The sequence below is a fragment of the Penicillium lagena genome (genome assembly GCF_028827675.1).
Source record: "Penicillium lagena strain IBT 129212 chromosome Unknown utg000006l_segment0_segment0, whole genome shotgun sequence".
Taxonomy (NCBI): Eukaryota; Fungi; Ascomycota; class Eurotiomycetes; order Eurotiales; family Aspergillaceae; genus Penicillium; species Penicillium lagena.
Genome location: NW_026623227.1, coordinates 2,328,044 through 2,348,830, shown reverse-complemented (window position 1 = coordinate 2,348,830; position 20,787 = coordinate 2,328,044). Strand labels below are relative to the sequence as shown.

Below are 20,787 nucleotides of genomic sequence, written 5' to 3'. Positions count from 1 at the left end.
AATGATCGCGAGAAACGCGCGAGCATGAGAATAGTGTCGTTGCTTAGTTTCTTCCTTTCTTCCGGGCGTGATTTAGCACCTTCTACCTCGGACCTTGCAGCTGATATGCACCGGTGCAGGGACCCTGACAGTCCCGTTGCTAAAAAGAATTAGCAACTCTTACGAGACTATCTGAGGAGATTTTAAGGTCTGCATGAGTCTATATCGTGTGGTCGGATCCCCAGACAGGGATAATCGGAGGGGGAGCGAGCATCCCCGGAAAGGCCCTTGACCAAGTCAGTCGCGGGGTGGTGTTCCTGGGGGGACGAAATGGCCAGGAACGAACGAGCAGGGCATGGTCTATCGCAGGCCAGCGTTATCGGCCCAACAGGAAAATCCAGATTGATCATATTACTGGGACCTATGACAAGGGCTGAATGCTGATTGGGCCCGACCCAGTTATCGTCTTTTAGGCAACTCGGACATGGTTCGGGTGGCGGGATGTGGTATTGCTATTACCGCGCACACGACTGGCGCGAGGTGCGCGCTGAAGTCTGGAGTAACTAGTCAAAACTGTAAAGGTGATCGGGCGATCGGCCGTGGACGTTGACTCGGCGAAAGGGGCGATCGTGACGGTGGTCTCGGCGACAACCGGCTGAGCAGCGTTTTGGATGATGCGACGATGATGACGACAAGCAGGTTTAAGGTGGCGGCGGAGAAGGGAGATCCCTCTTCGGCCGGGGAGGCATTCATGGGAATGTATTTTTGAGGGACATATTGAGTCAATAAGAGAGAATCAACGTGTAGTTGCTGGTTAGAAGGAGAGAGGAAGAGAATGAGGCATTAACGAGTTTCCCCAACGACCAGGAATGGGAATGGGAACCGAAATCGACGGACGGTAAAATACGTCGGGTGCGTACGGTATGGTCAGGGCTGTGTGGCGCATTGAAAAAGACTCACTCTAAATTTAAATCTTTATCTCTTCTCTTCCTTCTTCTCTTTCCTTTCCTTCCACTCATCCCCACTACCACCTTCTCAACTCTCTCTCTTCTAGAGATTCAATTCTCATCTTCCCCCTCCTCAGTTTTGCTTGAGACCTTGTTCTCTTTTTCAAGTGACCCGTCACGCACACACATCCCATAATCCTTCATTATGGTTCGTTGACCCCATGGTCCACGGCGGATGAACCCTGTGGACTTCATTCTGTTGCTCTGCATAGATCGTGTGCTGACCGTCCTTCGCTGCAGGCCGCTGAATCAACTGTCGTCTCCAACACGGAGAATGTGCGTTCGATCTCGCCTTTGAGTTTCCGCAATGGCCGTTGAGCCAGAGGGAAATACCCAATACTGACTTAATCCTCCCGGGTACACAGCTCATGAAGTACATGTCCCTCGACCAGCGCGGTCAGGTTCAGGCAGAATACATCTGGATCGACTCGATCGGTGGCACCCGCTCCAAGACAAAGGTATGGATGACTCTTCCCTCCTTGTCCGTTATCGGATCCTCATCGGCAACGCCCGATAAGCCCCGCGCACGTGAAGAAGTTCTAACTGAAAATTCCATCAGACCCTCTCCAAGCCCGTCAAGAGCGTCGACGAGCTCCCCGAATGGAACTTTGACGGTTCTTCGACCGCCCAGGCTCCCGGTGACAACTCCGATGTCTACCTCCGCCCCGTCGCTTTCTATCCCGACCCTTTCCGCCAGGGTGACAACATCCTCGTTCTCTGCGAGACCTGGGACTCCGATGGCAGCCCCAACAAGTACAACTTCCGTCATGACGCCAACCGTCAGATGGAGACCCACGCCAAGGAGGGCTTCTGGTTCGGTCTAGAACAGGAGTACACCCTCCTCGGTACCGATGGCTGGCCCTATGGCTGGCCCCGTGGCGGTTTCCCCGGTGCCCAGGGTCCGTACTACTGCGGTGTCGGTACTGGCAAGGTCTACTGCCGTGACATCGTCGAGGCCCACTACCGCGCCTGCCTGTACGCCGGCATCAACATCTCCGGTATCAACGCTGAGGTCATGCCCTCCCAGTGGGAGTACCAGGTTGGCCCTTGCCCCGGTATTGACAGTAAGTCTCTCTTGACAACAAATTTTAGCGGGTGAAATTAACTGTTTTACAGTGGGTGACCAGCTGTGGATGTCCCGTTTCCTTCTTCACCGCGTCGCCGAAGAGTTCGGCGTTCGCATTTCCTTCGAGCCGAAGCCCATCAAGGGTGACTGGAACGGTGCCGGTCTGCACACCAACGTCTCCACCCATGCCACCCGTGCCGACGGCGGCATGAAGGTGATTGAGGCCGCCATGAAGAAGCTCGAGGCCCGCCACGTTGAGCACATTGCCGTCTACGGCGAAGGCAACGAGGAGCGTCTCACCGGTCGTCACGAGACCGGCAACATCGACAAGTTCTCCTACGGTGTCGCCGACCGCGGTGGCAGCATTCGGATTCCCCGCCAGGTCGCCAAGGACGGCAAGGGCTACTTCGAGGACCGTCGCCCGGCCTCGAATGCCGACCCCTACCAGATCACCGGTATCATCGTCGAGACTATGTGTGGTGGCCTCTAGATTTTCAAATTATTTGGTCTTAGCGCTCCGATACCCTTTATCGGCGTGAAACCAGGAGAATTGGGACCGGGGGAACTGGCCTGGCTTGCGTGAGGGGTTGAAAAGCCCCCCATAGATTTTGTTATCTTCTCTCTATTTGCTTTCTTTTCCCGTTGACCTCATTTCTTGCCTGCAATTGCCAGTGCTGGCCTCTGGATTCCCATCCTTTGACTCTCTTGTTGCATTCCGCCGAACTCCTCTTGTTTTCTTCAGTACCAATTATGTGTGAACGTACAATAGCATAGAATTACACGGATTGAAATCCGCCTTATTACTGCATCTCATCATTCTAATAATACAAGGGCCTTTCCGACTTATTTACTTTCCAGCTTTGCACTCCGCCTCCACCATCTCCCCGTCACCCCAGACAGCAAGCCATGCAACCCACGCTGTTTTACCTCCCGCCTCCCTGCCTCATCAACAGCAGCATCAGCCTGCCTCTCAACATGCCGATACTTACCATCAACAAAGCGCAACAGAATCTCCATCAGCATCGCAGAGAGAATGCTCGCAATGAGTATCCCGATCATAACGAGGTTACTCTTGCGGTACTTCTGGCGCCCCGGAGCCTCATAGTCACTCTTCCAGCCCGAGTACAGTGCGTACGTGGTGAGGATACTGCCAAGGTTGCCCAGGCCCGACACAACGGCCGACGCCGCGGCTACACCCACTTCGCCGTGTCGCGGCTGGAAGATCTCCGTTGTCCAAGTCATGGTAATGGGCACTGTGGGACCGAGGCCGAAGCCTACGATCAGCAGACCGCCGTATCGGGGCCACGGGTTCTCGTCTGTCCCCGCGTAGCTTGTTAAAAGGAGACCTAGGATCTGGAGGCTTGTTGGAATTGAGAAAAAGATTGCGCGGTGGCGGTGGAAACGGTCTGACAGTGGGGTGACAAGGAGGATGGCGATGAGATCCATCTGTGTGTATGGTTAGCGGTGTCGATATGAGAGAGAGAAAAGGGAGGGACGGAAGACACATACAATCCAAATTGGCGCAGACAACAGACTCAGATCAACAGTACTCAAGGACGGGTTGATCGCCTGGATAATCACGGTGGCATACAACTGCGTGCCGATACCGACACCCACGACGCCAAAGTACATAACCAGCAGGGGCCACAGACGCCAGTCCATGAAGACACGCAGCAAGTCCCGCAGTGTCCACGCAGGGGCATGGTAGACACGCTTCAGATCATGGTAGTGCACGTCAGCGTCTTCTCCCGTCAGCGCCGGAGAACTGCGCGGCAGCCAGCGCATAAACCAGCGGCGCTCTGGACGGGCTTCACCAGGGGGCGTGGGACGGTCAGGCAGCCACCAGAGCAGTGCAATACCAACGGCGATGGTCACAACGCCGTACACAAGGAACATCCACTGGAATCCCACGTAGCCGCGCGTGCCGTCCATCTCTTGGAAGCCAGCGGAGACGAGTCCGACTACCGCAGCGGAGACCTGTGCTGCAGTGAAGTACTGACCGATGCGCTTGCCTGTGCGCGAGGGCGGGTAGAACAGGGTTAGGTAGTAGGCCATTCCCGGCCACATGCCAGCCGTGACGATTCCCAGGAGGAGACGGAGGAGACTGGTGTGTCTTTTGTTAGATACTGGATTTAGGAAAAAGAAAAAGAGAGCGGGTGAGCATACTAGAAACTCCAGGCAGCTTTCATGGCTGTCATACAAGTCCCGATCAAGCCTACACTGATCACGATCCGGCTCATCCATACATGTGGACTTAGCCGAGTCATGATCAGGTTGGAAGGGAGATCAAACACAACATAGCAGACATAGAAAAGCGCCAGGCCCGTCGAGATCTGGTGTTTGTTTAGGTGAAGCACAGAAGCAAGATCATGCCCGGAGTCCTCGTTCATCGTCTGTGCCAGTCCGACATTGGATCGGATGGCTGAGCAGAGGAAGTAGAGGACCCAGAAAGCGGGGATGATGCGGCGGTCTAGTTTTCTGGACGTTGGAATCGCTTTAGCTTTGGATAAAACCACCTTGATACAAATTGAAAGGAGAATACGCACCTGTAGATCCGCTCGATGTCCGCGACGCTGACCTCGTCGCCGGCCTCGACGTCGCCGTCAACGGCCGCAGAGCCTGTTGTCACCGGAAACCGTTCGTGAACGCCTTCGGAGACGAGTTGCTTGGTCGTCCCGCTCATAGCAGGAGGTTGTTGTTCGTCGGCTGACATTATGAATTATATATTGATATCACTCGTCTTGCTTCTCTGGTGTAGGGAGAGTAGCCGTGAAGATCTCAACCAGATGTACACCGTGCGTCGTCAAACACTGAGCACTCACTTTCCAGAGCTATATCAGCACGAAAACTTTTCCACTATGTCTTCATTAGCCTTGCAGGTGACTTGGGATAGACAGCTTCTATGATGAATGGTGATGGTACATCCAACCGAGGTCCATCAACATCCGGCAGGGGAAAAGAAAAAGACCCTCGGAGGGAGAAAAAGAACAAACCAACATACCCCCAGCGCATATGAACGCGAAATCCTTCAGCTCCTTCTCAAAGGCCAGTCTTCGAAACTGGTCACTCGAGCAGAAAGAAAGACGAAAAATAGATGGAGAAAAGCTCCTCCCGTTTGCAGATCTGATAAAGCGGCGAGCGGGGGGTCTTGGCAGAGCAAAAAAACCAAGCACAGTTCAACAAGTGACAGTAGGAAAAAAAAATTAAATGGGAGGAATTATGTAGAAAAGAACGCGCAATGCTCAGAAGGAACAATAACCGGCTAAGTCCATCCACACTAACAGAGCTGTTGAGAGTGTTGAGGTGACCGCGAGAAAAAAAAAGTTAATCGGAAAATCCTTCCGACCCTCGGCGCCCTGCGTGCGCCCAAAGGAGTGCGCGGGAAACCCCAACAACAAGCTTTTTGCTTCACCGAGGAAACCGGGATGTGTTTGTGACTCATTGTCTTGGTGTCATGCGATTGTAGAATTGGGGGTTTTTGGTAAGTTTCCTGCTTCTCAGGGGAAATATGCTTATTATACATGCTATCCATCGGGAAACTGCAGCATTCCTTATGTACCCTGGGTCTTGAGTTACGCGGGAGAACATCTTAGCGATGTCAGAAAAGGAATCAAATATCATAAATTGACATTGACATATATACTGAGATATTTTCTGATCCGAAATAATAGAAATAACCAACTATTCTCTGTGATGGAGACTATCAATCGCCGGTTCCGGTCGTTATCACGTGAATGATATGGGTGACGAACAAGTGGGAGGTGGATGTGCTATCGCAGCGATTGTGAGCTCGCTGGTTATAAAGAGATTGAGTAAATATCAGAAAAGATGATCGTTTACCTACCTAGCTTATATCTTAACGGAGGTCACGGATACCGCAAGCCCTAACAAACTTAGTTTCCCGTTCTATTTATCTACGTTGACACAATCGGGGAAAGTGTTGTAGCCTTAAATTCACCATAATCTAATCACTTTGAACTTCAATACACAGTGTGGATCTCAGGCAGTTCGAGTACAGTCGAGGCCCGTCTAGGTCAGGCCCCCAAAGCCGGCCGTCATCGTCTATGCAGGGTTGCCAAGTGGCAATAAAATGACAAAAGAGGAAACAGGAAATGACTGCATCAGCACACCGGGGCGAGCAGCCTTCTATCCCGAGGGCATTTGCCAATAAATCGGCGCACAGAACGACTTGAACGATCGGCAACGCAGAGAAAGATATTTATCATAAAGCCATTCGTCCGAGCAGTCCCAAAACTGCTGGACTGCACATAAAAAGTCATTCCGCAAAATTCAATGCAGTCAATCCCGAAAATTAACTGCTTTGAGACACGTCATCCTTGTGGTCTTCAACATGAGTGCCCTTTCCATTCTCCAGATCGGGATTTTGGCTGGCACGGCGGCCAGCCTTTTCGGAGGCATAACTGGCGCGGCGCAGGTGCTCTTCAGTTTCCTCGTAATTGATGAGCAGCTCACCGTGCTTGCCATAACGGTGAGGCTCATTTCGGGCGACTGAAACAAGGTTGAAAACGCTTGTGGTCTTGTGGAAGATGGTGTCCATCTCCTCCAGAGATCGGTAGGCGGTCTCGGGGTAGAAGAAGTAGACAACGGGGAAGATGAAGGCGTTACTGTTGTTGTAATAATGGTTAGCAATTGAAACTTGACAATCAACAGAGACAAAACTCACATCACGGCAAAGATAATATAGGTCCGGTATCCAATGGAATCGAATGCTACAGGAGTGATCATCACCACCATGAAGTTGAAAATCCAGTTACCCGAAGTTGACAGAGCGTTGGCAGGGGCACGAATACGGAGTGGAACAATCTCGGCGGGATATAGCCAAGTCATTCCCAGCCAGCCCCAGGCAAAGAACGTATTGAAGACAAACAGGAACACGGCAGCTGCAATGCCGGGCCCAGTCTGGTGTTTGAAGCTAGTGGTGATGGCTAGGACAGCCATAGAGATGGACATACCAGCAGCGCCAACCAACATGAGTTGTCGACGGCCCACCTTCTCAATGATGAAAATGGGGATTAACGAGGCAAGGAAATACTCCGTTCCATTGCAGGCCGCCAGAATTCGGGACATAAGACCGCTCATGCCGATGGACTTCTCGTAGATGGTGGCTGCATAGTATGTGATGAGGTTGATACCAGAGATCTGCTGGAACATCTGGTTCACATAGGCCAGAACAACACGGTGAAAGTGGCGGTTCTCGTCCATGGTCAACAGATCACGGAAGCTAACCTCTGAGGCGAGCAGGACAGCATCTTTGATAGCAGCGAATTCCGAGTGCACGTAGGGGTCGCTTTCGGGTAGATCCAAGATGGCTGACAGCACACCCATTGCTCGGTCCTCACGGCCCTTCAGGATCAACCATCTAGGAGATTCGGGCAGAGGAAGTACGAATATCATAATAATCAACGCAAAGAAGATCTGAAATGCAATCGGGAATCGCCACGAGACAGAGCTAGGATCGAGGAAGGAGAACCCAAGATCCAGCCAGTAACTGATGGTAATACCACCTGCGATCAAGGCACCTTCCACCATGACCAGTCTTCCACGATGATGCGACTTGGAGCATTCCTAGATAGGCGGACGTCAGAGCTTTGCTTTCAATATCATTAGTACTGCGCGTGACTTACCGATTGCCATGTCGGGACAGTGGAAGTGTTCATGCCATTTCCGATACCAGTCACGATACGACCAACAATCAGATGTGGGAGAGAAAAAGCAGTGCACTGGAGTGTGGCACCGACGACCATGATGATCGAGCCGGTGAAAATGGTCTTGCGTCGGCCCAAGTAGTTGCCAACCCAGATACAGAAGATTGCGCCACAGAAACAGCCCAGGTTGTAGCAGGCAATTGTGATACCTGGTAATAATGAGTAAAGATTGTAGATTTGCTCGAGTAGCCGTCGTACCTTGAACGGTAGACCTGCGCGATGTTTGCGCAGGACTCAGACCCTTCTCGCCAGCTGCGGTTGTGTCGATTTCAGGGAATGTAGTAACAAATGAGTTTAATGTGAGCAGCCCGCCCATAACACCCCTATTTAAACCAACGTTAGAATTATACCATTGGATACTCCTCCGATCACGTACTGGTCATATCCAAACAGCCTGTAGAGAGCATAGTCAGCATTTTTTTTGCAATCCACAGGAGCTATTCCAACATACAGGAAATCAAGGCCGGCAACAAGGCTAATGACAATATTGAGCCGAGTGCCCCGTAGCCCGAAATACGGCTTCATTATGGCGGGTTATCCTTGAACAACGGCAACTACACTCAGCGGAATTTGCCGATTTGATATCAGGAGACCACAAAGAGTCCAAAGAAACCCAATCCTGGCAAACAGAGACAGAAATCCGACAAGAAGGTCGGACGGAATGGGATTGGAATGGTGGCTTGAAGAGTGTTAAAAGAAGCGTCGCGACCAGGTCCGGGGAAGCAGCTGGGGTTTATGAACCCCGAGCGAAACGGGGCAGACCGAAATGCCATGTTTAAGGGACGGGGTTCCACAGCTGTCATGATCAGGATTTGAAAGGCGATTCGGGATCGAAAACAGAATCGGAATGAATTAGCGTACCAACAAGAAAAGGTCGTATTATTGTTACGTGAGATGGAGTCACCGGATTAGGAAATCGAGGCACATATCGGCCCATTATTGTTAGACCTCATGATTCTACTCCATTATGGTGGCTAGCGAGAATATCACTGGCGTAAATTTATTTTTTGTAATGAATACATTGCGTCCACAGAGCGATCCCGAAATGAAGCAGAGCAGAGGTTTGAAGGTGCAATTATAAATTACACGATCCACGTAACGTGCCCTACTGACTATGAACCGCTTTCGGCGAGCGATGACCCTATCGATGATGCAGGTCTCGCACAACTCGCACGGTCAGGTAAATAGTGGGTTGGTGAGCTTTACAGCGATATACTGGGCGCGATGAAAATCCCTATTCCCTCGTCTATCTTTGCATACTTCGCTTCGGGAATTCAGTAGAGATAACTATTTTAATTAAGAGCAATAGCCAGGCGATATACCCTAAGTATTAAACCTTGTCCATATTCTTCGCTCTCTGTTCGGCCGCGGTCTCGAGCGTCGGCGCAATCCGTATCAGTGCCGGCGTCTGACAGGGATCGGCACACCGAAAGACAAACCGCATCGTCGGGGTGTGAACCTTTCTTTTTCCGCTGCGGGTTTGCACACACGACATAGCCCTGTTAAGCTAGGCCATGACCTATCCATCCGTCTATCGCAAGGAACAGACTTTTGTTCCTGGACCGATGTCCATGATGGAATAATGGTCGTCTACAATCCCAAGTAACATTATTGTGCTGTACTGTTACAAGCAATGACATCATCAGGTACATCACGTCCACGGAAGCATGCAAGGGAGGCCGATCACTGGTCGGTGTCTAACCGCGCGAATATTCGCCGGTTCGGTGTCCCAGTTACGGGGCCGAGACTCGGTGTTCTCCGTGGATGCAGTGTTTCTCGTCGGAATACCTCTTTCGGTAGACAAGTTGTCAAGCATAAGAATGTGACTCTGACCCGGCAAGAACACTACCATGAGATTTTCTATGGATACCTCTTAGATTTTGCGCTGGCGACGTGGAAACTCTTGACACATACATATTCAACCATAGCCGCGCGAATGGTTGCCTGATCGGAACGAGTTGAGTTAGTGTCTCATTGTCACAAGATTGTGGAGCTTCAATTAGCTCATTCGATCAGAAAACCGGTGGAAAACCGGTGGCCTGATTTCTGCAACCCAATACCCCTCGATAATCACGGCATAGGCCCGGCTGGAATCTCTACTCTTAACCGATGTGTGGATGTATATCTGTTCCTAAGATTACACTCACTCGCGATCCGTTGATAAAGAATGCCCAGTCTCACGATCACCGGCCGAAAAGGCGCAATTGGATCTCAATCCCTTGAGGACTCCTAGTTAGTACGTAACTCGCGGAATAGAAATCTTCCTGCCCCTGCAAGACTCATCCAACTACCGTTAACAAGATTCTGTCGTAGCCAACTGCAAAAGTCGGAGGGTGTTAGAATCCCGATGTGCCCCACCATCCAAATCAACAGAAACATTAGAATGAGCGTATTTTATTTCATTTAGGTTATACATAATCAGAAAGAAAAGCGAAGCAAGCGAATGTATAGTGCGCGATTGCGTCAGGACATGCATACATAGGCCGAAGAAAGCCAACAAAAAACCGGCTCGGGCGGCGCGCCCAAGCCCAAGCTTAAACCCCAATCGGCAAGGCTAACAATTGATCGACCAACGCCGAAGAGCCGGAAATGCCGTGTCGGGACTTGACTCGCTGTAACGGCATCCCGTGTCTTGGGGTCCCGAATCAATTGCCAGCCGACAACAGGTGCATTTCTACAAAGGATCTGAAAAGTGAAGATAGTCGGGCTATGCTGTCATCATTTCTCTACGTAATGCATCCCGCGTGCCCCCACACTGGCTGCCCCGTGGGTATCGGTAGCGTAGGTCCACGGTGCCGTGGACTGGCAGTGGGGGAGGGCCGCGCAGACGTAGATTATTACTGTGGATTACTGTTACCCTACGCTCAGGACATATAGAGAGGCAAGAAATTTCAAATCGCAGGGCAAAGAACAGAAAAGGGGGAGAGGATATAGGGAAAATCAACAGATAGCAACTTCCGTTAGGCTCTCAAATCGTGATCGTAACTGGTCAGCATCTGTCCCATAACCAAGGAGATTTGTCTCCTATTTCCGGTTGAAAAAGAATCAAACTTCCCGAGTCTGGTATCAATGACCACGCCAGTAACCGAATCAAAGCTCCAAATCGAAAGCAGAAGTGGGCAAAAACAGCAGAATAGAGGGGGCAATCGCAGATGTTGAGGAAATCAAAAGAAAGGGCAAATCAGCAGAAGACTGAGCAGAGCGCGAGAGACACCACTATATGGCTGCGGCGATTGCGCAAGACATACGGCCTGCGCGGTGCCAGATCAACCATAATTCAATGCAGCCAGTCGTCGACCGCTAACTCCAGACCAAGTCCCGGTTTCCCACGGTCCATGAACCATTACTCCGTACGCTTGTTACCCCATACCTTCGTCGCTCCATATCTCCGTCAATCCGTGTCATCGTATCTTCGTGTGCCAATCACCAAACTCCACCCTGGTCTGTCGCGGGCTCAGTAAGGAAGGCTGAATCAGTCGCCGTGCCACTGTTCCAGTTGTCACCAGCGCCAACGGAGATGCTAGTCGGCTGTTGCTCAGGAGCCTGAGGGCAGTGTCGAATAGTGTGCCCCACTGGTTTATGATTAGCGGGTCGAGGGCATATCAAACTGGGGGTGTCAACCTACTTTCACCGCACTGGTTGCACTTGACTCTCGACCAATCCTTCTTCTTGGTGCAATCACGAGACATATGGCCAACTGTACACGAAGAGAGTCAATCGCCATCATGAGATCATAAGAGGTATCCAGGAGAGCTTACCTTCATCGCAGTTGCGGCAAGTCATAGTGGAGGGATCGCGAGGCTTGTCACATTCACGAGCAATGTGATCCTCCGAGCTACCATCTTGTTAGATTAACATTGCTTTTGTGACTTGGGGTACTTACCCGCAGTTACGACAAGTCCGAGCCTCCTTAGTTGGGCAATCGCGAGCAATGTGGCCCTCAGAACTGTCATTGTGTTAGAAACCAACAGTTGTTGTAGTCTTTGACACTCACTCGCAGTTACGGCAAGTGCGAGCCTCCTTCGTGTGGCAATCCTTTGCAAAATGTCCGACTAGGGAAGAACCATCAGCATATAATGTTTTCAATAGGCCTAACAGCATACTTTGGTTGCAACGACGGCACTCCACTGTGTTGGGCTCGGGGCAGTTATCCGCATCGTGAAGCTCTGATCTTGAATGAGAGTTAGTATAATAATACATCTTGGATGTCACAAAAGACTTACCCGCAGTTTCGGCACCCAAACTTGCTGCGGCGCTTCTCAGTACAGTCGCGCACACGGTGTCCAGTGGCATTGCAGTTTGCACACTTGATCTCGATATGCTCAACCACAACACGCTCCTCCTTGCACCATTTGGAAATGTGGCCCATTTCTAACTTGGTTGTTAGCAACTTGTCTCATCGATCGTTGGGGGTTCCTTCTTACCTCCACAGTTGAGGCACTTGGGCACCATGCGATCGAACGGAAGACCAGCGTCTGCAAGGTGCTCCAAGTTGAGTTCCTCGTTCTCAGGCCAGCGGTCGCGGAGAGTAGCACGCTGCGGTTTCGGGCCGTAGAAGAACCCGACGGAGTAGGTGCAACCCAGTTTGCCCTGGAGGTCGATCAAACTGATAACATCGCCAACCTCTTTTTGCTGGAACCAAACTATGTTACTGGATGGTCTCGAGACAAAAAGCCACAGATCGCTTACCAGAGCAATGAAATAGATGTTGAAATTGTCATCACGCATCTTCTTCTCGATGTCCACAAAGGTGGCGGCGGGAACGGCTTTCGAGTAGATAGAGAGAGCCTGTATACGTAAGTCAGTAGAGGTCAGTTTCACGAAAGGCGTCCAGGAATTATTACAGTACGGAATTCCTCGAGATCCCGCTCATTACTCGCCTGCTTCATCAAGGCCCACGCCTCCGTCGGAACCTTGTCAGCGACCAGGTTGAGGTCGAATTTGCGGGGATTAGTGCAGTCCTGCGTCTTGTGACCTATTGTCGAGCCAAACCAGGTCAGACACGCTCCCGTCAAATTCAAGGATCTGTTTTACTAACCCTCAGTCTGGCAGTTTCTGCAAACAGTGGGAGGCTTCTCTGGGCAAAGAGCAGCAGGGTGTCCCTCCTGCTTGCAGATATTGCAAGTGCCCTGGAAGACACGGGGATTCGAGCAGTCGACCTTGGTGTGGCTGTGTGTGCACGCATTAGCAGATCACAACTATTGCAGCAATTAATGGCTTACCCTTCCTGGCCACAGTTGAAGCAAGCCATGGACTTGGGAGGCTTGGTGCAGTCCGCCTTCTCGTGACTGTAGCGAACCCTATGTCAGTAAAACACTCGATTACTCTGCAATACATTTGACTCACCCGGGATTGTTGCAGTTGAAGCACCTCATGGGGTTGTTGCAGTTACGAGCGAAATGGCCAGGCTCGTTGCAGCTGTTGTTTTGTCAGAACTCGTCCGTTGTTCCTTGCACGCCGAAGAGAAGAACTTACTAGCGGCACCGGATCTCCATGTCACTCGCCTTCCCATCGCCGGTGTGCGCGCCAGTAGAGAGCTGGACAGGAGACACACGGCCAGATTCGCCGCCACTAAGAGAAGCGTAGGCACCGGGCATGGCATTCTCGCGGCCTTTGTATATTCTGTCAGTTTGAATGGGGGCTAGAGATAATGTATGGAACTTACCAGTCGCGCTCGGTCGCCAGCCAACGGTCTCGACACTCTGGGGCTTGTTGTCCTCGCCCCAACTGTCGAAGCCCTTCCTGGGGGACTCCAGACCCCATTCCATATTAGACATCGTGGGCTGAGAATTGTCTGTAAGAGAAAAAATGGTTGGTTCTGCAGACATCAGCATCTTGCCGACCAAGCTAGCAGGGCAAAAGAAAGCCAAGACTCCATCCTGCATGTACCTCAGAGAGGCAAGGTACACGTGGTCTGGAGGGATAACGGGGGAAAAGAAAGAGCAGAAGGAAACGACAGATGGGGCACGATGTAAATGGAGGGGTCACATGGCCCAAGAAAGTATTGGAGAGGGTATCCCGAGTTAGGGCACTTACTAGCACGTGCTTTTGAGTCTTAAAACTCCAGCCAAGATAAAAGATCGAAAGAAGATTGAAAGAGAAGGTCGAAGTTGAAGGGAAAAGAAGGAGAGGAAGAGGAAGAACGGAAGAGGAAAGGAAGGAGACTGAAGAAGTGTTGGGAGGTGCCTTCCACTTCGGGGTACTGTTGTTGGCGGGCAGCCACTGGCCAGGCAGCGGTACCACAGCGTTGACTGCGACATGGGACGACATCATCGCTCGTGAACAAACAATTGGATAGATGTTGTGAATGCTTGGAACAACCAGATCTATCTGCACGGACAAGAGAGATGATCCGCCCACCATCAGTTACATTGATCCAAGGCCTGATCAGCACAAGAGGAGTTCCATTGTGGCTTAAATACAGTATAATTCCGAAGGTCTGAAGACACTGCACAGCAGCATAATCATCACACAAAAACACACACGTACACACCGCGATCTGGTAGAAATACACACTTCAAATGAAGACTCTTCCCCGGAGAATCATCCCATGCACGAAGCCGATCACCTGAAGAGCCTGCCCAGCAGACCACCAGCCAGGTTGTTGACAATTCCACCGCCCAGGGCCCGGTTGGCATACGTCGAGGCTTGGCTGAATTTATCACACCGGGAGAAGGCCATGGTGTTGGTGACAGTCAAGATGAGGGCAATAGCTAGATCATGTTAGTCGTCGAGTGATACATGCCGAGGGGGAAGGATAGCTCACCAATGAGACTCAGCCAGATGACACCCACCAATCTCACAATGGCCAAGATGGCCAATCCAACCCACAAGGCCGGGGTGGCATACATGCTGAGCCAGAAGAAGCGCTTATCGGTGGTATTGATGGTGCGGACGTTGGGGTCGGAAGATTCGAAGACCCAGTGCGAGTCGCCGGTGGCGGTGTTGACCTCGTTCCACCAGCGCAGACCAACGAGTCGGCGGCCAGCAATGTTCTTCAGGTAGTAAAAGTCGGCAGAGAGGAGTAGGAGGGTCAGGATGAAGACGAGGATACTGGTGTTGAGGTGTTAGTTTGGAATTGGAGCTGTCGGACGGGTTGGATGATGCTTACAAGTTGTTAATGAAGAGAACGCCAAAGAGATACATCAACAGAGCACCTGGATTCAAACATTAGTCCTGACCCTCTGGTAGCACTGGTGACGAACCGATGCGGAAGCCCAAAAAGACAAGTAGCGTGATCGGGTGAGCGCTGAGGCGCCAGTTCAAGTCGCCGGATTGCGTTTGATCCATGGTGAACGAAACAGAGGATCAATGGGCCTGGAAGGTCGGCGGCGAGAACCACGTCAGTCGGTCGAAGCTCCAACAGAGATCTGTCCGTTGTTGATGAGTGGTGGTTTGGGCGGCGCGAGACATGGGGCGGCGTCATGGCGGTGAGGGGCGGCAGATTAAAGACTGATGCTGAGAATCAATCAATCCAGGGAGGAAGGTAGGTAAACAAACAATATTGTATATAATGAGCGGTGCTTGAGAGATGAACGGTTCCTCGTGTCCATATTCTATTCTTTACAATTCATGACCGTCGCTTTGCTCGGTGCCTTGATGCCGATCTTTGCGCAAAGGCGTACAAAGTTCACACATCTAGTGGAGCGGCATTGCAAAAGTCTCAGTCTGAGGCAGTGCGCACCGTCGTTGGGGAATAGTATCGTGCCACTGTTAGAAGGCAATTACCTTTTGGTATACTCCCAAACCGCCGGAAAATATCCTCGTACGTCGACCCCGCAGCGGTTTCGCTTGATCGACAAGAAGTCTGTACACATTCGCTACGGGCCCACGCGGAACATAGCTCCGGATTCCCTGCTTAAGGACGGGCACCTGCAGCACGGTGCAATCAACATTCGATCATCAACGTATAGATGGATATGTTGACGGTTTTCATTGATGGAGGAGTCTGTTAAGGGGTGAGTCACTCGGAAGAACAGCCCCTCCCGCCTGGACTATTAACCTTATTCAGTGGACAGCTGCGCGTGTGACATTTGTTCTAAGGCAATAGATCTATACAGCCAAGCCGTAGATATATAAACCCAGCGATCCTCTGCCTTGTCCTTCCATGGCCATCATTTGAACGCTCGACCTCTTCCTTTTACCTGTGCTTGCCATGAGAAATAGTTAACATGCGAGTTATAAAGTCCAATATTGGCCAAGCGACGGCTGGTATCGCGTTGCTAATGTCAATTCCAGTTGTCTCCGCCTCGTGCAGTCTTCCGTCGTCATATCAGTGGACATCGACTGGACCGTTGGCGAGCCCGGATTCAGGATGGGTCTCGCTCAAGGACTTCACTCATGTCCCTTACAACGGCCAGCATCTTGTGTATGCGTCGGATGTCAACACGGGAGGGTCCTATGGCTCAATGAGCTTCGGCCTATTCTCGGACTGGTCTGAGATGGCTTCAGCGAGCCAGAACGGGATGAGTTCGGGCGCCGTTGCGCCTACACTCTTCTACTTCTCCCCAAAGAACATCTGGGTGCTTGCTTATCAATGGTGTGCGTCTGCATTCTGCTACCGGACAACAAGTGATCCCACCAACGCGAGTGGATGGTCATCGGCACAGACGCTCTACTCCGGAAGCATTTCTGGTTCTAGCACCGGTCCTATCGACCAGGCACTCATCGGCGACAGCTCGGATATGTACCTTTTCTTTGCAGGAGATGATGGCAGTATATACCGGGCCAGTATGCCCATTGGAAACTTCCCGGGCAGCTTCGGCTCATCAGCGACAGTGGTCTTAAGCGACTCGACTGACAACCTTTTCGAAGCAGTGGAGGTCTACACTGTCTCGGGCCAAAGCCAATACCTCATGATCGTTGAGGCGATCGGACAAAATGGCCGGTACTTCCGCTCGTTCACGGCCACCAGTCTGAGCGGTACATGGACAGCGCAGGCCACAAGCGAGAGCGCCCCCTTCGCTGGTAAAGCTAACAGTGGTGCCACCTGGACCAACGACATCAGTTCTGGCGATCTGATTCGCAGCACCGATGACCAGACAATGGCCATTGATCCGTGCAACCTGCAGTTCCTCTACCAGGGAAGATCCACAACATCGAGTGGCACCTATAACCTTCTGCCTTATCAGCCCGGTCTGTTGACTCTGGCGAACTAGTACAGTGATGCACATCTTCGTGTTTGTTGGCCATGGCGAATACCCGAAGCGAATAAATATAACACTGCACAATGTTGAGGGCCGCGGACCCCTGCGACGGGCTCAGTATAAGGGTGAGCCCGCCAATTGGACCTTGCGATAGTCGAAAGGTTTAGGTAGCAATATGAAATTATATCTAGAACATTTTTTGCCTTCAATTACAAAATCGGTGGATGCAAAATGGCTGAGCAAACACAGAAGTGGTGGATCGCCGAACGAGACTAAATTTCCATAAGAGCGTTTCCAGTTGGGTTATTTTGTGTCTCCCGGTGCACTTTCCGGTGTTTGTACAAGCTGAAGTTCATAGAGTGAAGTGAATTGGTGCCAGTGAGGACGTAAAGAATATACAAACCTAGGAAATCTCTTCTACCTAGTAATTACATAACTTACAATCGATGTACCCTTAATGACGAACTCAGAATTGATGCCACAGTATATCTCCCAGATGCTGGATCCTTGACGTGGTTCAGTACACATTCATTAAATTCACTCCATGAACAATCTCAAAAGCCTTAGCCGCCATTTTTAGCTTGCGAAGTTCTCATATTTTAATTTGATCAATTATTTCTCTCTACCTCTTGGTCGTTGGTATATTATCTCCGTTGCGGTGCCCCGCAACGGTATGTACAAAACAAAACATTGTCCACATGCAACAGGAAGTGGAAAAATCCTCTCGGGGACCTCAATCCCAATATCAACTGCGTAAGCTAATGTATCATCCAACTTAATTTCTCTCCCTTTCAAAACCAGTGCAGGACGTCAGGTTCCTGTTCAGTATCACAAAAAGCTCTGGAGAGCCTGCTAGCAGCGTGATTCGATCGATCGAGCTGGATTTATTAGTATCCCACTTTTCTGTCAACTTTCGGGTTATCATCATGCGATGCAACAGCACACGGAGAAATATCAGCACATGCAGGATGCAGGGTTTTGCGAGATCGTCAAAGGGATCGAGCACAAGTATCTCGCTAAGCATGTACGTGGGACTACTAGTGGGCTCAGGGAACATCGCCAAGACCACCTCAAATGCGATCAGCCGATGCTTGACATTATTCTATATGGACTCTCGGAGATGCTTGGACCCACACCTTGATGGCCGGTTCATATACTACTACTCATTGGGCGCGGAGGTTTCAGACTCTCAACTACCAGGGGTGTTTGTAGGCTGCATCCTCAAAGCTCTCGAGGAGGATTCAATAGAAACGCTAGTGCCCTTAGAACGTGGCCGCTAAGCGGGCTAATCAAACGACCCGATCGCTTTCATCAATCTGCCTATGAGTCAGGGATTCGCCGCGGCAGGTACCAACTCTCTTCCCCGTGCCATTTGAAACATCACAACGACGAGTGTCTGTTCACTCGTATTCGAGTTTTTCCAATTGTTGCACTTACACGCTCGCCACCTCATCTTGCCCTGCCCCAATGACCGACACACATGCCGAGCCCAAGGCCACAGACAGCCTATCTCCTGTCTTGCGTGATTTTCCTCCCCCGCCCGATGGGGGTCTAAAGGCGTGGACACAGGCCGTGATGGGTCACCTGGTGGCGTTCAACACCTGGGGATACATTGCCAGCTTTGGCGTGTTCCAAGCCTACTACGAATCCGAGCTAGGCGTCTCTCCGTCGGCCATCTCATGGGTGGGATCTGTGCAAGTCTTTCTCATTTTTTTTGTCGGCACCTTCTCCGGTCGTGCCCTGGACGCTGGCTTCTTTCGTCAAGTTTACTATGCCGGGGTGGTCCTCCAGCTGCTGGGGGTGTTCATGACATCGCTAGCCACGCGCTACTGGCAGCTTTTTCTCGCACAAGGGGTCTGCACGGGTATTGGCAGTGGCCTGCAATTCTGCCCGGTAATGGGACTAGTGGCTACCTATTTCTCCGAGCGAAGAGTGTTCGCATTGGCGTTTGGGCTAGTCGGAAGCGGAACCGGGGGCATGCTCTTCCCCGGCTTGGTGAAGGCCCTCATGCCGAGTATCGGATTCGGCTGGACTATGCGGGTGGTGGGCTTCGTGATGATTGGCACCAGCATCCCAGCCACGCTTCTGCTCCAACCGCGACTGCCCCCGCGCAGGTCGGGCCCATTGATCGACTGGGTGGCCTTCAAGGAGCCCACTTATGTGATTTTCTGTCTGGGCATGTTTCTGAACTTCTGGGGGCTCTATTTTGCTTTCTACTACGTGGGCGCCTTTGGCCGCAGTGTCCTTGGCTTGACCTACTCAGACTCGACCACCCTGATCATCGTGACCAACGGAGCGGGAATCGTTGGCCGACTCATCCCCGCCTATCTGGCAGACCGCTATTTTGGCCCTCTTAACACCATCATCCCTCTGACTCTGGGGGCTAGCCTGATGATGTTCTGCTGGGCAGCGGTGCATTCGACCGCAGGCCTGTACGTTTTCGCCGTGCTGTATGGCATGTTTTCTAATGGCGTACAAGGCCTCTGGCCATCCACTCTCTCCAGTCTAACACCAGACCTAAGCAAAACTGGGACTCGCATTGGTATGGGTTTCACCATCGTGAGTTTCGCCTGCTTGACTGGCCCCCCTCTTGGCGGCGCTCTAATTGCGAGGGCCCAGGGTTACATTGGGGCCCAGGTTTGGGGTGGATTGACCTTCTTTCTCGGTGCTGTGGTCCTTATGAGCGCTCGCTTACTGAATACTGGAGCGACTATGAAGGCGAAGATCTGATCTGCGTGCGTTTCACACTGCGCAGCTGCGGACAAATTGAAAAGTCTCCATTAGTATATAGTTACCTATACATTCCAGCAAATACGCTTAATCCTGGGCGGTCACTGGGAAAGTCCTCGGGATAAAAATCTAAAATAAATTCAGAGTGGAAGGGGAATTTCTGGCAGCAATGTTCATTGGCGGCGTTAACATTTTCGGCGTTGATTTTCCCCCGAAACGGGACGGGCCGAGCACAGCCACCACCTTACGATCGATCATCATGATCTTTTGTAGGGAGTAACACGGCATGAATTTGGATTTAATCTCGAGGATATTCGGCTGATAGTTCTGAACAGACTCTTTAGCAACTTCCGGGTCCAGTACGAAGATAGAATTATCTCGTGGTGTTGCGATCCATGACGCCGCATACCTTGGCTGAAGAAACATTGACGCGGATGGCGCCACTCGAAGCCACTTCGTGTCCACCTTGAAAGTATGATGCAGGACGGCCGAGATAATCACCCTACACATAATCATAGCATGTCGCAAAGTCCAGTCGGTAAACACACGTTGTAACTTCTCGGCTCCTGATGGGTGATTGATTCGTTGGAAAAACTGAACCACTGCGGTGTTAACACTTTAAACACGGGCCCCTTGCCCCGCCAGCAATTAGGCGAAGGCCAGTCCTACGATCTTAAATTGGCCGATGACACAGACCTCTTAGTTCTTCACCTGCTCCCTTTCAGGAAAGGACCGGTCATTGTGGAATCGACTCGTTCCTGGCGTACAGGGGACGAACACGGGCTCTGGAAACGATTGCCCTGGAAGTTTGTCTCACTCTCTCGGAAATCTAAGCAACCATATTTTTGGCCACATCCTCCGGCAAGTTCAAGTGTTTCACTACTGTAAATACGCAAGGCTACATTGAAAATCAGGGACTCGTAAACTGTAGCGGGGTAGATAGCAATCTAAAAGTAGATTACTCTATTACCATGACTTTGAGATCAAGACTTTGGAAATGCATACGTTTCCTAAGATGCCTAGGTGGCATCGTAATCTTCAAGAAAACCCAGGTAAAACGAGAGATCGCCTACTGCTGATCTCATGTTACCTCTTACCTCTGAATACCAATCCCCGAGAAAACCCAACCTCAT

General features: G+C 51.2%; 6 protein-coding genes across 6 annotated transcripts; 3 read left to right on the top strand and 3 right to left on the bottom strand.

Moving 5' to 3' along the window:
• Window positions 1-463: 463 nt before the first annotated feature.
• Window positions 464-2,542, top strand: glnA (glutamate--ammonia ligase; the record flags this gene model as incomplete). Its single annotated transcript, XM_056981013.1, has 7 exons — window positions 464-519; window positions 601-738; window positions 798-891; window positions 1,227-1,262; window positions 1,352-1,444; window positions 1,546-2,050; window positions 2,103-2,542. The coding sequence occupies 7 exons, from the start codon at window positions 464-466 to the stop codon at window positions 2,540-2,542; spliced, it is 1,362 nt and encodes a 453-aa protein (XP_056831222.1).
• A 353-nt stretch (window positions 2,543-2,895) lies between these two features.
• On the bottom strand, window positions 2,896-4,765 carry N7510_009087 (putative MFS transporter; the record flags this gene model as incomplete). Its single annotated transcript, XM_056981012.1, has 4 exons — window positions 2,896-3,498; window positions 3,562-4,156; window positions 4,219-4,530; window positions 4,599-4,765. 4 exons carry the CDS (start codon window positions 4,763-4,765, stop codon window positions 2,896-2,898), a joined length of 1,677 nt encoding a protein of 558 aa, XP_056831221.1.
• Window positions 4,766-11,201: 6,436 nt separating this feature from the next.
• On the bottom strand, window positions 11,202-13,555 carry N7510_009086 (uncharacterized protein; the record flags this gene model as incomplete). The annotated part of the gene is made up of 15 exons (XM_056981011.1): window positions 11,202-11,350; window positions 11,404-11,475; window positions 11,537-11,613; window positions 11,662-11,724; window positions 11,773-11,830; window positions 11,882-11,949; window positions 12,002-12,149; window positions 12,203-12,410; window positions 12,468-12,566; window positions 12,623-12,753; window positions 12,817-12,947; window positions 13,001-13,066; window positions 13,125-13,196; window positions 13,254-13,389; window positions 13,444-13,555. The coding sequence occupies 15 exons, from the start codon at window positions 13,553-13,555 to the stop codon at window positions 11,202-11,204; spliced, it is 1,590 nt and encodes a 529-aa protein (XP_056831220.1).
• Window positions 13,556-14,342: 787 nt separating this feature from the next.
• Window positions 14,343-15,068, bottom strand: N7510_009085 (DUF846 domain-containing protein; the record flags this gene model as incomplete). The annotated part of the gene is made up of 4 exons (XM_056981010.1): window positions 14,343-14,491; window positions 14,545-14,831; window positions 14,890-14,935; window positions 14,984-15,068. The coding sequence occupies 4 exons, from the start codon at window positions 15,066-15,068 to the stop codon at window positions 14,343-14,345; spliced, it is 567 nt and encodes a 188-aa protein (XP_056831219.1).
• Window positions 15,069-15,949: 881 nt separating this feature from the next.
• Window positions 15,950-16,936, top strand: N7510_009084 (Alpha-L-arabinofuranosidase; the record flags this gene model as incomplete). The annotated part of the gene is made up of 1 exon (XM_056981009.1): window positions 15,950-16,936. The coding sequence occupies one exon, from the start codon at window positions 15,950-15,952 to the stop codon at window positions 16,934-16,936; it is 987 nt and encodes a 328-aa protein (XP_056831218.1).
• A 1,455-nt stretch (window positions 16,937-18,391) lies between these two features.
• N7510_009083 (Major facilitator superfamily domain general substrate transporter) lies at window positions 18,392-19,654 on the top strand (the record flags this gene model as incomplete). The annotated part of the gene is made up of 1 exon (XM_056981008.1): window positions 18,392-19,654. One exon carries the CDS (start codon window positions 18,392-18,394, stop codon window positions 19,652-19,654), a length of 1,263 nt encoding a protein of 420 aa, XP_056831217.1.
• Window positions 19,655-20,787: the final 1,133 nt, after the last annotated feature.